Source organism: Bombus fervidus, chromosome 7 (assembly GCF_041682495.2).
Source record: "Bombus fervidus isolate BK054 chromosome 7, iyBomFerv1, whole genome shotgun sequence".
NCBI classification, from domain to species: domain Eukaryota; kingdom Metazoa; phylum Arthropoda; class Insecta; order Hymenoptera; family Apidae; genus Bombus; species Bombus fervidus.
The window spans coordinates 7,025,463-7,040,172 of NC_091523.1; the positions used below are offsets into that span (position 1 = coordinate 7,025,463).

Below are 14,710 nucleotides of genomic sequence, written 5' to 3' on the forward strand. Positions count from 1 at the left end.
CTATTAAATCGAGGAAATCGATGGAAATTCATTTGTTCTTACTAATGGAATTCAAATAAACATATATCTACCGTAACTTTTCTCGACCAGAGCTCGCATTTGGATAAATAGACTCGATGAGTGTTATTCTTACACTAAATAAAATTCCGTTTCATGAAATTCCGAATGCAATTCTACTAGGTACGATCTCTTTCAATTACAGTTCACATTCCTTTAAATAAATCCAGTTGATGTTACTCGGACACTAGATAAACCTTCATCCGAAGTAACAGTGTCCGGACAAATAGAATTCTTACAGCAACGATCATAGTACACCTTGGTCACTTTAAATCGAGTCACTTTCCCAACGATCTATTCGAACCCGGTTCTATTCGAGACACTGATTACCTCCTATTTTTACTCTTGCGTTCGGTACGCGTTCCTTCGTAGCTGACACGGGAGTATCCTTTCAAGGAAATCACCTTCTCTGCAACCGTGTATCGTATGCACAGCGAGCACAGGTAGCCGCGTAACGCGACGCGCTGTCAAACGCGACTACGCGATACACCCGCGTACCCGTGAACTCTATAATAAATCATTCGCGTGGAACCCGTGTGAATCCGTGACGAGTATCGCCGCCGGACACGACCGACCGGCACCACGTGTCATCTGGCACACAAACACACGCTCGGTCGGATTTAACTTCAACTTCTATTTCGTTCTCTCTGTACTGTTGTACGAACCATTTACTTTACTGTGTTCTTTATCGTACGGTAATTATTCTCGGCGGAGAACCGAAATATCGGTTGGATAGAAGATAGAAGAGAAGATCGTTGCACTAGTAGCCGCGCGCGACACGTACGGCAACGAGGACGCTCGGTTAACGCGTCCGGTTTTCTCTGAGCTCGCGCGCGAGTCAGAACAACGACGACAACTGGTACGGTGACGACAAGTGGCCGGACGACGAAGACTACGACGACGACGGTTGTTGCGAGGACGGTGCACGATCAACGACTGCTGAAAAGGAGAGCGCGCACCGACTGGTTGGACCGATAGGCATTGGCAGAGCGCTGGGACTCTCGTGAGCTTATTTTAAAACCGCTGTCCTTCCAACTCGGGCGACCGTCCTGCGGCACACGCTCGTAAACGACGCGCACGAGCGCCGATATCGTGTAATCGGGCTTCTTGGCAGACCGTGGCAAGTGTCAACCGAGAACTGTCGCTGGTTTCCATGGAAGAAACTTCCCGGCCGCTAACTGGAACGTTTTCTCCTTTTACCGCGCTTGTAGCGAGTAAAGGATGACGTGTTATAACGGAGCCGGGGGGAGTTCAACCCTGAGGAACGATCGAGTTTCGCGAAAGAGGCTCGTTAGGTAGCGAAACGCGTGGTGACGACTGGTTTCCTTTTTCCTTTCTATTTTATTAACTTTAGATGTTTATTTTCATTATTCGTATAGGAAAAAAAGGTTGTGTATTTGGATTGATAATTTATAACGGGTTGGTATCGTCGACATTTCGTTTTTGCAAAATACCACGTGTTAGGTGTTCTGAACGTTGGATGTATGTAGTTACTAGATCGATACATCCGAGCTAAAAAAAAATTGATTGATGTGAAAAAATTGTTGATGAGACGATCGATCGAATAATTAAAGTGAAAATAATACTTTGCTTTTATGGCCGAGTGTACAATTCTTTTCTATATGTAGTAACTTAATTTTAGAATTTGACGATGATTTCGTGTATGACATTGTGCTATTATACAATAGTCGTAGATAATTTGGAAGTTTGGCGTGTAATATCGATTGTTCGATAATAAGGTAGAATCAACGTGACTCATGTTGTTCTTTTCTGTTTTCATTGGAAATTTATTTAGAGAAAGAACGTAATTATAAACGAAAGTTATACGATGCTAGATGATCGTGTATTAAACTACGCTAAATGTTATATTGTAAAATGTAAAGGACATAAAAAATGTAAAATTGCTGGCAAATACAGCTTTCTGAAAAATTGTGTGCAAAACTACGCATCGGACATATGGAGCGAACATGATATTCGTTAAACGATACACAATTGTTTATTGATCATTCTATATCAATTGTTTTGACCAACGCGGTAGTCGATTGGAAATAAAACTAACGACCTACATCTACATGTTGCACGATAACGAGTCACTGGTCGAACCCTGTACCGATTACTGTGTCATCGGGTTTCTTGGCAGACCTCGGATTCACGCGACGAAACGCGATGAGTGTCAAGATGACGATGGCCGCGTGATTCTACAAACTACGAGCGATTTCGGGATCGTTTACTTGCAACTAAAAGGCAATGAACGAAAGCCACCAAGCTTCTTCTACAGAAACGACAACGTGATTCAACTTTTTTCACGAAAAATCACTCATTTCGATAAAAAAAAAAAAAGAAAAGATTACGCTATTTCAAATGTTGCACATGAAAAAAGTTTCTCGTTTCTTTACTATTATGAAAAGACACGAAACATGGATCGCTATCATTCACAAACATTTCCTCCATTCACACAATTTTCCTACATCTTTTATATACTTGGAATATTCAGTGATATGCATCAAAATGAGTAAAAGATATTTGATCCACATAGATTATGAAATCGATTCTTTTATTGAAATTGTAAAATCTATCTTTATATTAAAAAGGAATCTACAGATATAAGTCAATCTGTTCGTAACATATTCGATTATTTCCTTTAAATCTGCTATAGATGCATCAATATCTATACGATCTATCCATCACCTACTACGATATTTCACCACGCAATTGTATAACGTGTATACGTGTATATGTATATATAGATAAAGCATATATCAGACGACAAACGTTGGCCAATCACAATAGCACAAGCAAGTAACAAATAGCAATATCTACATTTATCCATCGCGATTATGCTGAGCTGTCTAGCGAGCAACATTAACGAGTGAATTTCATTCGTCATGGAAATACTTGCGTTACACATGGTGCTTGCATTTAAACGTCCATATTTAGAAACAGTCTAATTATAATGAGAATATAGAAATAGCGTTCTATAATCGAGTTTGCCGTTGGTACGCCCGCTACGCGTTATCTCGTGTAAACTGGCAGCACGGTTAGGCGAGCTTTTTGGCAGACGTTAAGCGCGACGGAAGACGCGCGAAGCGTCAACCTGTCGGCGAATGCTAGAGGGATCGAAACGGAAAATGTCACGACTGTATAAATAACGAAACACCTCGTGTGTCTATACGCGTTGATGAAGAACGCACGAGCAAACCCGTTTTCCTTTTCCTTGCTTATCTTTTATTTTCTTTACTTTCCTGCGCGAAGGAATGCGATGGATTATCGTCAAGCATCATCGCGCTAACTAGCAGGTTGTTAACGAGGGTTTTGGCAAGTCCGTTTGTAACGCGATCCCAGTCGATTTGTCGACAGACGCACGCCTAATTAAATTGAAAAATTGTGCGACTTCGCGTAGAATATGCAGCGTTGCAGCCGTTAATTAAGCAAGTTGCACATTGTGTTTGGGTATTTAACTTATTCCCCTGGTGCTTTTGAAGCAACGATGCTGCTTTTTTCTGAGGGTAGTTTGTAGACGAGGGATGAAACAACGAGAAGTCAAATAAGTCGAAGAATTGATTTTGCATTGGAAGGGAATCTTTCAGTGTTCGAGTGGTTCTCTATTAATCGAGTCTTCTGCTTTGAAACGTTTCTAAAACGATATCTTCGTGGCTGGAAAGTGGGCACAGCGCGAATAATAAGGTAATTTTATCGTCTTATTATCGAGGATCTGAACAAAACTTGAAACGATATTGGAAAATGACGTTGATCAATGTAATAAAGCAAATATCTTTCATCTGACTGACTTTAGTCTCTCGAGTATTACGACGAATAACGAAAGTTGTATGATCCAAAAATAGAAAACACCGAGACAACTATAATAATAATTATTATTTTATGTCCCAACAAACAAGAATTTATGAAAGAGATAAACTTTAGGAGACCCTAATATCAATAATTTAAAACGTACAGATTAAGCTCGGTTGTCTTTTCATGGTTCTTCAAAATTCATAGAATCTATCTAAAATTAAAAACCCTAACTAACTGTCCAAGATAAATGATCGTCTCGTGGAAACGAGCCACGTTCGAAGATCGATCCTCCATTTTCTCTAACCAGAATCTTATTTCACGTGACTTTGATCATTGTTCAAATAATCGCGACACGCTGGGACAATAACCCTAGTTCCACGAGAACACGTTATTCGTCGAACAATGTTCGTTCACCGAATAATGGTCCATTTGAAAGTAAGAGATTTCGAAAGGGAGTTTGCATACACTCGCGCCTATGCTTGATCTTGGATGTTCCTCGAAATCCAAAAATGCTACACCGGCATCGAACTCGTATTCCAGGGATTTTGAACCGGCTTACATCGGTGTCCTCACACCTACCGAGTACTGTTTCCTCGAACAAAGAAACTGAATCAGTTCGCTAGTCGCAAGAAACGCGACGAAATTCGAAGATATTTTGTGAAACGGTGAACGTTCTAAACGATCGTGCGAAAAGCAAGAGTCGTTTCTGAAAATTAACTTCCTTGATGAAGTTAGGATTACTTGGAAGAAAACCTTGATAATATTTCGGAAACTAAAAATTCGATATAGATTCTGAGAAGTATGTTTTGGTTAAGAAAAGATAACCAAGGTATATTGGAAAACGCGTGTGTGTATATGTGCGTATATTAAATATCTAAATTACCGCTAAATAAATTGAAAAGTTAATAAACGAATTGTAAATACTTGTACGTTTTAACGATTCTTTATATACGGTCATATTATTTCATCGTATTTATCTCAGCGCGATCTTGATGATCGTTCGTCAACACTTTCATAATGTTCTAGGAATCATTTCAGTTCGTTGTCCCAATAAGGGCAGTACGTGCCAAGAATATCTAACACTACTTTCTACAGAGGCAGTTCTACCATGTTAGTGTATCCTAGAATAATGTTGCCATAATGTAACTGAGACACCGGCCTTAAAAACCTGACTACCCTTTAGCTCTCCTTTCTTACCATTTTACTATATAAAGATATTTACGAAGGAAACCGTGATAAAAAGAATATCAAATGTCCGTGTGCAGCGCAATTATTTGTAACACGATGTTTCGTTGTTGGGAAGAGAAATGCACGTTGGGAGTCATTATTCGCGGGAAAAATTGAATCGAAGGGGAGAAGAGAGTTTAAAAGACTGACGTTTACGCGCATGAATCTCGAACATCTCGCGCGAGACTGAAAACACGAAAGAAACACGGTTGAAAAACAGGAATCACGACGAATTAATTTGACGGCACGATCACCCGTAACGATATGAAGTAGTCATTTTACGTTCAGAGCAAAAGCTGCGGCTGATCCTCGGTACTTTATGCCGAAATTTTGATCATCGGATCACATTCTCGATTTTCTGCCGAGGCCCGGCGTCCCTCTAAATCAAATGATATTAAACAAGCGTCGTGTTCAAACCCGACGACAAATTCGAGAACATCGGTGTAAACGTTTTACTGGGAGAAACAAACGTAATTCTTATCCTAAATAACAATAATAGCAGCGATTCGTCTTGATGATCCGTACGAGATGAAGAAGAGAGAGAAATTGAGAAACACGAGAAATTAATAATCCAAAGTTCTGAAATTCATTTCTTACTCACTGTGTTAGTTGATATTTACAAAACCATTATATAAAATATTTCTAATCTATTTTCTTACTCCAATATTATAATTTTTTGCTTGTTTACCATTTACGCTAAGAATACATCATATCATCTGCCCTTTTAAGGATCATAATCAACCTAAAACTCTCTCGTATCTACCGTTAAACACCATATCTGAACACGCTTCTAATAGAAAAAGAACAATAGCACGAACAAAAGAAAAATAGCACGAACCAACTAACAATTTAAAAAGAAATAAAAAAGCATCGTGACTTGTAAAATCGCAATAGAACCACCCGAGTAAAAACGATTTGAATCCAACCCCATAAACCAACGATGCGAAGGTGACTAACAATTCTCCAACCTGACTAATCAACAAAATTTACCCACTAAACGTTTACGAAAACAAATTAGAGGAATAAGTAAGAGGCTGTAAGAGGAATAAATCGCTTAACTCCTCGGCAGTGATAAAACCATCGAGGAAGAAGGACACGTAACGACGTCGTTAAGAAGGCTGAAGAAAAAGGGCGGCCTTGGCGTGCACAAGCTTGCCACTGTGGCCGTAATTTCTCGCGCTTTGTACGAAAGGGGAATCGCGTCTGGTTCCGCGAACCTCCGTCGCGAATTCTCTTCTCCGGTGAGTCCCCTTCGAACGCGGATTATTTTTGCCGGTGGCGACAGTGTCGCGCGGACACGATGCCGGTCGAAAGTCAAAACACGGGGGTCCACCCTATATCAAACGTTTAATTGGGTGCTACGTCGTCGGACAGGAATGTGAACGTCGGTATAAATTTAATGAGACTCGCCTGACTCCTCCCGTTACCCGTTGTCTGCGTGTAAAACGCGAATGATTTTTAATTTAACGCCGCACCCGCCCAATTTGTCTCCCTGGGGCAGCGTATACGAGCAGCGAAGTCTTCGATCGAGGGTGAAACGACACAACGAGAAAGTACAAGTTCCATAAAATAAAAACGAATATGTAAATTAGCAAAGACAGTTGATTAGAATTGTTTCCTTCTCGAGCGCGATTTTTTATTTAACGCAACATCCGCGCAATCTGTCTTCGTAAAGCGCGAAATCTTTGATCCGGGATGATACGACAGGCGGCTGATGGTCAGCTGAAAAATACGAGCTGTGAAAAGGTGAGTTGATAAGTTTGCGAGGATCGTTTACTGCTTTGCAATTGCTCGTGCTCTTTAGTATTATTCCTCTTCGAGTATATAAAAGATAATATCGTATAAAAGATAATATTTGGTGGTTGGAAGGAGGATAGAGGCACTAATGCACTAATGAATGCTAATGGGTTTGGAGCTATTTTGATGGAGTTGGTCTGCTTCCTGCTGCGGAGAGATGAGTAGGCGACAGTCGACCAGACCACTATCCGTCTTGTTTCTATACGATTTTAGTTTTCCAATTGCACGGATTTCTGGAAGATGCGTCATGTCTGATTAACGACGTCCTCATACTTGGAATACGGTCCTTCTCTAGCGTACCACAACCTCCCGTCGATCCGCTCTGAATCACCCCTTTCGCTCTCGATATAGATACGAGAGGGAGTTATGTAAGTGAACTAACCCTTTATTTCATCCAAAGAACGAATCTGCTTAATACATTTACAGTGTTAATAAAAAGTGTCAGAAAACTCTGTCGATAGGTTAATTTATCAAATAACATATATAGCGAAAGAAGAAAGTATGAAATATTTAGTTTCATAATAGAAGTTCGTTTTGAAGAACAGGAGCAAAGAATTTGTGAGAAGAATGCGAAAAAAGACACGAAACGCGGCGCTTCAGGGTTAAAAGCCCCGGAGAACAAGTAGAAAATAATACACGGATTAATTTGAAGCAAGCTGCAGCGGGTCTCTTTGTCAGCGAGTTCTTTCGAGTTAGACGGCGTTCTCCATGCCAGTCCATCGACTCTTTTTTCCCTTGTGCTTGAGTCACACCGTAGCACTCGGGAACGCAGCACTTCAAAAAGCGAAAAAACGAAAAGCGAGTAACTTAATGTCAGTAACGCCACGTTTCTCCGCGACTTCGTGTTCTCCACGTGCGCTTTTGGTCAGATCTTCGTTGTTGCCTGGTCGTCTTTATCCGGCAGCAATAATTCTTTCCACTAAGAAATTTACGGTCCGGCTCTTGTCAACGATTTTTATCGGCTATGTACGCGCCGGTGTCATCCTCCTGTTATTTTTTTACTTTTCACACCCTTTCCCTTCAGTCTGTCTTTTCGAGCTTGCAAACCGCGAAATTAAGCCACGAAACGAAGAAGCACAGTTTGGCGATAAATTATAGTTGCTGGTGTCTGAATTTGATCTTCCTTTCTTGTTAAAAACTTCTACTACTTGTAGTAAGGTTTTCACAAGAAAGTTTTCGTTTTCGTGTTTGTAGGAAAAATTCTTTGTCGTCCAGTGACATCGTATTTTATATCTGTAATTATATTTATAAGTTTCGTCTCCGATTATCGCTACCTCTAATCGCTAAATTAAGGAAAAACATTCGACTACACGGACAAGGTTGTCAAGGAAGAATAGAATCTAAAATTGGAAGGACTTAGCAATCATTAAGAAAAGAAAAGAAGCTACAGAATCGATATGGATGTTGAAAGCGATACTTTCGGTGTAAAATGTAAATTTGCAGGTCTTTGTAGGGACACTTAAACGAGTATAATTCGACTCGTCGACCTGAATTACGCTTACGAACGTAACAATTTGCAATGGAAAGAGGACACGTTCTTATGAAAGAGGAAATAAAGTCTGCTCTGTTAAATACGTATTCTTAAATTCCTTTGATTACTGAATGTAGATGAATATAAATAATACTCCGCCTGATCTCAAATTCTAAGATCACGAGACAAGATCAAGACGTTAAAACACACGACTGATAAGAGATCAATCAAGACCGAAACTTTTCGTAAAACTTGGAATCGTGGCGTAATCAGAGGAAAAGTAGGAAGTGTTTGGAACAAAATCAGAATCACGGGGTGGCTTTCGTAGGATCATGTTCATCGTCGACCTCGAAGCGTATCGCATTGGCTAACTGTCGGTGTACGACGAACCGAAGAGTTAGTATTCGTTCGTCGACGAACAACGACGTCACGGTTCTATTCCTGGCTGCGTGGACGCAGCGATATCTTTAGAGCAACCATCAGTAGTACAGTCCGTTTCCGAGCTTTCCTTCCTACGGGACCAAACGTTTTGCCAAAAGATGAACGAAGACGACAAGGATGATTCGTTTCGACCGATTATTTCGTCGTCTGGGCGTTCGATAGCCTGTGACATCATCGTTTCGCTAAATCGAAACAGAAGATGCATTGGATACATCATCTGAAGATCTCAAATTTGCTAAATTAACGTCGAATATTATTTCTGAGATGTTCTTCTAATTTAACGTCTCCTTGGAACTTATAGAAACAGAAACATTAAAAAGTTTGATACATTTGTATACGTGAAAAATAACATACGAGTCGTGAGAAAGATGCAAAAGAATAGTTTCATATTAATTCTTCGAATTAATTTATAACGAGAGTAATTTATACGGAGGCTAGGATCAAAGGAAAGCTTAAGGTATCCCGATGAGGCAAGTTGTATGTCACTGTCTGGGCAGAATGAGTCCCGTGATTCGAATGGAATTCATTCGTTTGTCTGTCCCCGGGACGAAGAAGACAGCGCGGATTCCGGAAGCAGAGTGACCGAACTTTCGAATTGATGTATCTCTAAATAAAGCGAGCACGACTTTGGTTGTACCGTCGATTGAAGTCGGTAGCCTATGTCTAGAGTCTACATTGAACTATCTGTTGGTCTTGGAGCCGGGCCAATCACGATAGAAAAGGTAGGGGTGAGAATAAGATTAATGCCGCGCAGCCGTCTCTAATGTACAAAATAATCGTAATTAAAGAGGAATTTCGTAAAAAGGAAAATATCAATATCAAGTATCTCGCGTTGGAACGATATAAGAGAAAAGAAACGATAAGGAGAAGAAAGTTCTCTAATAGAGTCGTCTGTAAGATGAAAGAACATAGAAGAATATCTTTTTTCTTTTTTCGATGTGATTCAGTCAGACTGAAATATTGACCTGGAAAATGGATAACTTCTATTGAAAGTGGCACTACGCCAAACACAATAATCTTAAACGAACGGTGCCATGTTGTGTGGCATCTTTGTTTGCGATTGCACGTAAACGCGTGAACAGTATCGTAGTCTACGACTATTTATTGGGCAAAGTTTATTTGCACAGCGGACGTTGCAACTTAAAATCGCACGCGCCGACACCGTTCTCCAGACGGGAGTTGTACGACCGCTGTGGCCGTTTGTTTGAACTGGCAAAATTAGTGAACTTTCGGGTCGCTAACTGTTACGACGTTCGGGAACGATGAAAACGCCTGAATGTCGCCAATGGTTCCCCTTCACTGCCAGAACTTTGCTGCTTAACTGATCAAATTGTGTCAACTTTGTCCGTAAATTTTCCGCCGATTAACATCGACCAAGACATGTACCATAAAACTATGATGATTAAGATAAAACCATTAGTCAACGAAACACACACGCAGATACAAATGATGGAGTAACGTTTAATCATTCAGCGTTTCGATAATCTCTGAAAGAAATTCTAGTAAGCAAATATACACAAGATATGGGTTAATCATAGATATCGTGACTGAACGAAGATATAAGTGGAACATTGTCATGATGAAACAATTATTCTGTATTAATACTGTCTATGATCTTTCTAATTGCTGACCATAAATTTCGGCAATTGCCATTTGATTTTACCTTCGAAATTCGAACTAGTAAAGCAACGGATGATACTTTTTATGGGATGGCCTGATACAAAAAGATTCGACACGAAATTTAATTATAACACGCATGACTCACGAAATATATACCTTTCATCGAAATTAGGCTGATATGAAAAATGTGAGATATAAAAAGTCTATAATAAAACCATCAATTCAAAAATAAAATCACCGCTGGAAAATAAGAGGTGAACGCACTATGGCCCAATATCTTACGACGTATAAAAAGGATTATACGTGGCCTTCGACCAGGTACAAACGTAAGATAACTTCGCTAAGCGAGTATGCTTCTTGTAAATGCCATGATCGTCCACGAGAGATAAAGCCCCTTGTACGTTGCGGGGACGATTACGACTGGAGTCGCACGGGTCCCATGGGGCGGCTTCTGGACCCAAAGCTTTATCCTGCAAAAACGGGACCGCATCCGGAAACTGAAGCCACGAGATTCGATCAACCAGCCACGTACATGAAAAAGGTAAACCAATAATGGTGTAAATCGCTTTACAATTGTATTACGTCGAGACGGTCGTTTCAGTTGGAGGAGAAACATCCTAATCTCTATGGAGTTCTACAGAGCACTCCTATCGACGAAGTAATTAAACGCGTTGACGAAGATCGACTGAAGACAACATACCAGTTGGATTATTCTGACAAAGGTAAATTTTATGAAAACGCAATCAAGAATATACGCGTATAATTTCGGAGAACATAATTGTCGATCGAGATAAAAATGTAAAAACTCTGAGCCAATTAAAGAATTTGTAAAATATCTTGTAATTTGAACGTCACGTACCTACGCGTCTATACCTGGTACATTTTATTTTATTTGCTACCAACGCACTGTTCGTTACTTTCGGTATTATCGGAAAACAAATTTTCTGAACCATCGTTCGATATTACAACAGCCGCGCCAATGGAGGATACGGGGCCTCCCTGTGGTATCAGACAAGAAGAAGCAAAGGATATAGACTGTCGACCCTCTACTCGAGCTAAGCTATTGAAAGTATCTAGTCGAGATGACAGAGACAAAATAGGAAAGAGGCGGTCGAAGAAAGTGGCCGGGGCTGAAGACGAATCGCAGGAAACGCGATTACTTCCATGGCGATCGGAATACCAAGATACTATCAGTAAACTAGGTCAATCGATTCTAAAATATAACATTCATCAAAAACACGATAGTGCACCAGCTTGGGCGACAGCTGCCTTGTAGAAATTAATTGTATCGCTGTGTTCAATAAACGATATTCCATCCGGATCCAGTTCTCAAATACGTTTAACGTGATCGCCAGAAAATATTTGCGAAACAAAATTTATTTCCATTTTTTTCACTGCTATTGTTAATGAGTATAAAAGAGTGTTCTTATTTCAAAAAAATACGTAATGTCCCTTTCCTCATAGAAATAAATAATATTCAAATATTCGAAGACATTCAGAAATATCTAAAACCTTGAAGTTGCTCGAGGAACTCAGTCGGCCTGCTCGCAGTATGGAAGACAGACAAATTACGTAGAACTAGAAAATAATATAGTACATCAAATTCTGTGTAATAATGCACAAAAGCGCTATGCATCTGTCGACAACGTGTTTCGCAGAATAAATTAAAATAGCAACTTTCTCTTCGAATCGTGTACGCAACAAACTATCCAACGAGTAATCTCCCTCCTTTAATAACCTACATCTGCTGTAACTTACAAATTTTCTTCGAAACTAATATTATCGTAATTATTTTTTTTTATCATATATTTCTTTATTTTTATCTTCTTTATTTTTATCATATATTTCTCTTATTATATATATATGTATTTATTTATTTATTAATTTTACCGTGTAATATTATGTAAGACCATAATCGAAGGTACCTTCAAAGCGAGATGGACAATCATCGGGAAACATCGTCGCATAGAGAAATGCACCATAATTTGCCACGATATAGTACTTCGAACGCTTATCAAGAGGTTTACAACAGTGAGCACGATATCCGATTACCAGAAGAGAGATCTTCCGTGGAAAGTGTCTCCGAGATTGAGGAACCTGGCATTAATAAAAACAACGTATGATTAAACGGCGTTTATTTTAGCATCGTTGCGTATTTATAAATCGAATTATATGACGTAAGAACGCGAGACATTGTAAGTGCCAAAAATGAAATTTTTGGAATTGTACAAGCGAGTGGTTTTCCCTTCTGTTTATTTATGAAATTAAGTAGAAATTGAACACGAAATTGGATTTCTACGATTTCAGTGTTCTTGTTGTTCCTGCGTTAAGCGTGGACCAACAATTTTTAATCTGTTCGACCTATGAATCGAAAAGAAATTACGATTCATTTAAACGTGCGGTCGGAATTTTTATTCAAAGCTTTTCTCCCTTGCAATTTCACCAGGCGGATATCTTTTTTTTTATAGATATATAATCCATACCCAAATGAACCGGTTTACGGCAAAGTGCTGCCAAAGAGTAACCATGCCACGCTTCGTGAGAGATACCAACGATTCAACGATTACTCGGAGCTGAATATGCCAGAGGCGGTAACCGCGATGCAAAAATTACAAAGACTGAAGGAGCTGCAGATGAAACGGGACATTAGCGAAAGATACTACTCGCAAGAAATCAAACGATTGATCGGCGAATATTATTTCGGCCCGAGAGCTGCCTCACCGTCCTCCAAGTTCACCACCGGAACGTTGCAAAGTTCCAGTTTTCATCCATCTTCGGGAGGTCGGTTGAAAAACGTATGTAAAGTATCATCGAAAGACAAACTACTATTTAGATATAAAATATTTTATACGTATAACATTTTACATTACAAAACTTGTTACTTGATAAGATGTCCAACTAAATTTTGATCTGTTAACTGAGTTGTTCCTTAGCTATAAATCTCTATAATTATGAAATTAAAAATGAAGAGTAAAGACAATTTGTTTTAATTCATGAATTTTAGTATTTGTACATCTAAGTACGATATAATTTATTTTTAACAGAACATGAAACAACACGTATAAAGATAGAAAATTTCTAAATATGAAAATTATTATCTATATCCGAAAGGTTAATAAGTTAACAACGAAATAAAATTTCCGCTGTAGTTAAAAGTATTTTTTAAATGTAGCGTTTAACAGAATGGAAATATTAAAATATATTTTAATTGTATTTAATTGATTAATATCTAATTGGCCGTATTGTAATTGTCTGACAATTCAGAATCTCGAGCCATGTGGCACAATGACGACAATCACACGGTTGGATTGTGGGTGTATTCAGGAGACGACGAGGCCAATTTTTACGACGGCAAGGGGCCGCGTTCAAAGGAGGAAATGCAATCCATCTCAAGATGAGAAGCTTTTGAAGTTGACTTCGTTGAATCCCCAGGAACACTTGTTTTCGTCGTTAGAGCAACCTAAGGATACGTATCGCGCGAAAATGAAGAAACGGTTTTCCCTAGACTCGCGAATATGCCCGAAGATCTCTCCTGCCGGTGATCAGGAGTTTGAGACGGAAAACGAGAAGAAAAACAAGGAACCAGAAGAAAAAATATCCGAACATATTTCGAAAACAACGTCCCCTCAACGAAAATTTAGCGATACATCAGCGACTTCTTATTAAAATGCAAATTTATTTTCTACTTAAACGTACTGTATTTCGTGTATAATTAATAACGATATGTCGTCCTGATACGTACTTTTATTAGCGATGAAAATTGTCATATCAATTACTCTCGTTTCGAGCATCATGAAATTACCTGAAAGTATCTAATAAACTTGAACTCTTTGAACTGAATCGTTTGTATCAAATATCAGATTGGTAGAACACGAGTCAGTTTCGATAAATCACCAGTGAATTATACAAAGCTTATTACGTCTATGAACATTTGAAACGACTAAATCGACGAAATAATTCCCAAATTTCAAGATGAACGATTTAAGATTAACAACCGATTCCGTGATCGCGCACATTGGTATCACTTTTTTAAATGCTATATTACATTACGCGCTTTACAGAGCTGTCATTGCCACGATCATGCTGATCAAAGAAACGATACTTTGGCTGTTCCGGAAGGTGATGAAATTTCGTAATACTGGAACCGACGAATCGATTCAGTCCCCATTGCCATGTAACGTTTAGTCGCTGTTTTTTTTTTTTTTTTTTTTTCGCCAAGAAATTTCTGCTAAGACAAATTTTGCTCGAAATCCGTTGATTTCGATAAAAATGAAGATTAACCAGGTATGATGTAATTCAGAATCT

The 14,710-nt window shown here is 39.1% G+C and overlaps 3 protein-coding genes across 6 annotated transcripts in view; 2 read left to right on the forward strand and 1 right to left on the reverse strand.

Moving 5' to 3' along the window:
• Nucleotides 1–14,710, reverse strand: part of Rhogap102a (Rho GTPase activating protein at 102A) — a 66,458-nt gene that overhangs the window by 47,840 nt on the left and 3,908 nt on the right. Inside the window, exon 1 of one of the 4 annotated variants that reach the window (XM_072006928.1) lies at nt 388–1,009. The exons of 2 other annotated variants lie outside the window; for them this stretch is intronic. The gene's annotated coding sequence lies outside the window, so the exon portion shown is untranslated. Of the gene's footprint in view, nt 1–71; nt 212–387; nt 1,010–14,710 lie in introns of those variants that run through there. One more of the 4 variants, XM_072006930.1, reaches the window with a different exon arrangement.
• On the forward strand, nt 9,713–11,726 carry LOC139988825 (uncharacterized). The gene is made up of 3 exons (XM_072006589.1): nt 9,713–10,946; nt 11,007–11,127; nt 11,377–11,726. The coding sequence occupies exons 1-3, from the start codon at nt 10,671–10,673 to the stop codon at nt 11,679–11,681; spliced, it is 702 nt and encodes a 233-aa protein (XP_071862690.1). The 5' UTR covers nt 9,713–10,670; the 3' UTR covers nt 11,682–11,726.
• Nucleotides 12,269–14,701, forward strand: LOC139989048 (uncharacterized). Its single transcript, XM_072006951.1, has 3 exons — nt 12,269–12,522; nt 12,874–13,200; nt 13,670–14,701. Exons 1-3 carry the CDS (start codon nt 12,343–12,345, stop codon nt 14,069–14,071), a joined length of 909 nt encoding a protein of 302 aa, XP_071863052.1. The 5' UTR covers nt 12,269–12,342; the 3' UTR covers nt 14,072–14,701.

Coding starts and splice junctions, on each gene's coding strand:
- LOC139989048 (XM_072006951.1), top strand. CDS start 12,343: ATGGACAATCATCGGGAAACATCGTCGCATAGAGAAATGCACCATAAT. Junction 12,523..12,873: donor CTGGCATTAATAAAAACAAC/GTATGATTAAAC, acceptor TTTTTTTTATAG/ATATATAATCCATACCCAAA. Junction 13,201..13,669: donor CGGGAGGTCGGTTGAAAAAC/GTATGTAAAGTA, acceptor CTGACAATTCAG/AATCTCGAGCCATGTGGCAC.
- LOC139988825 (XM_072006589.1), top strand. CDS start 10,671: ATGGCCCAATATCTTACGACGTATAAAAAGGATTATACGTGGCCTTCG. Junction 10,947..11,006: donor CAGCCACGTACATGAAAAAG/GTAAACCAATAA, acceptor CGGTCGTTTCAG/TTGGAGGAGAAACATCCTAA. Junction 11,128..11,376: donor GTTGGATTATTCTGACAAAG/GTAAATTTTATG, acceptor ATATTACAACAG/CCGCGCCAATGGAGGATACG.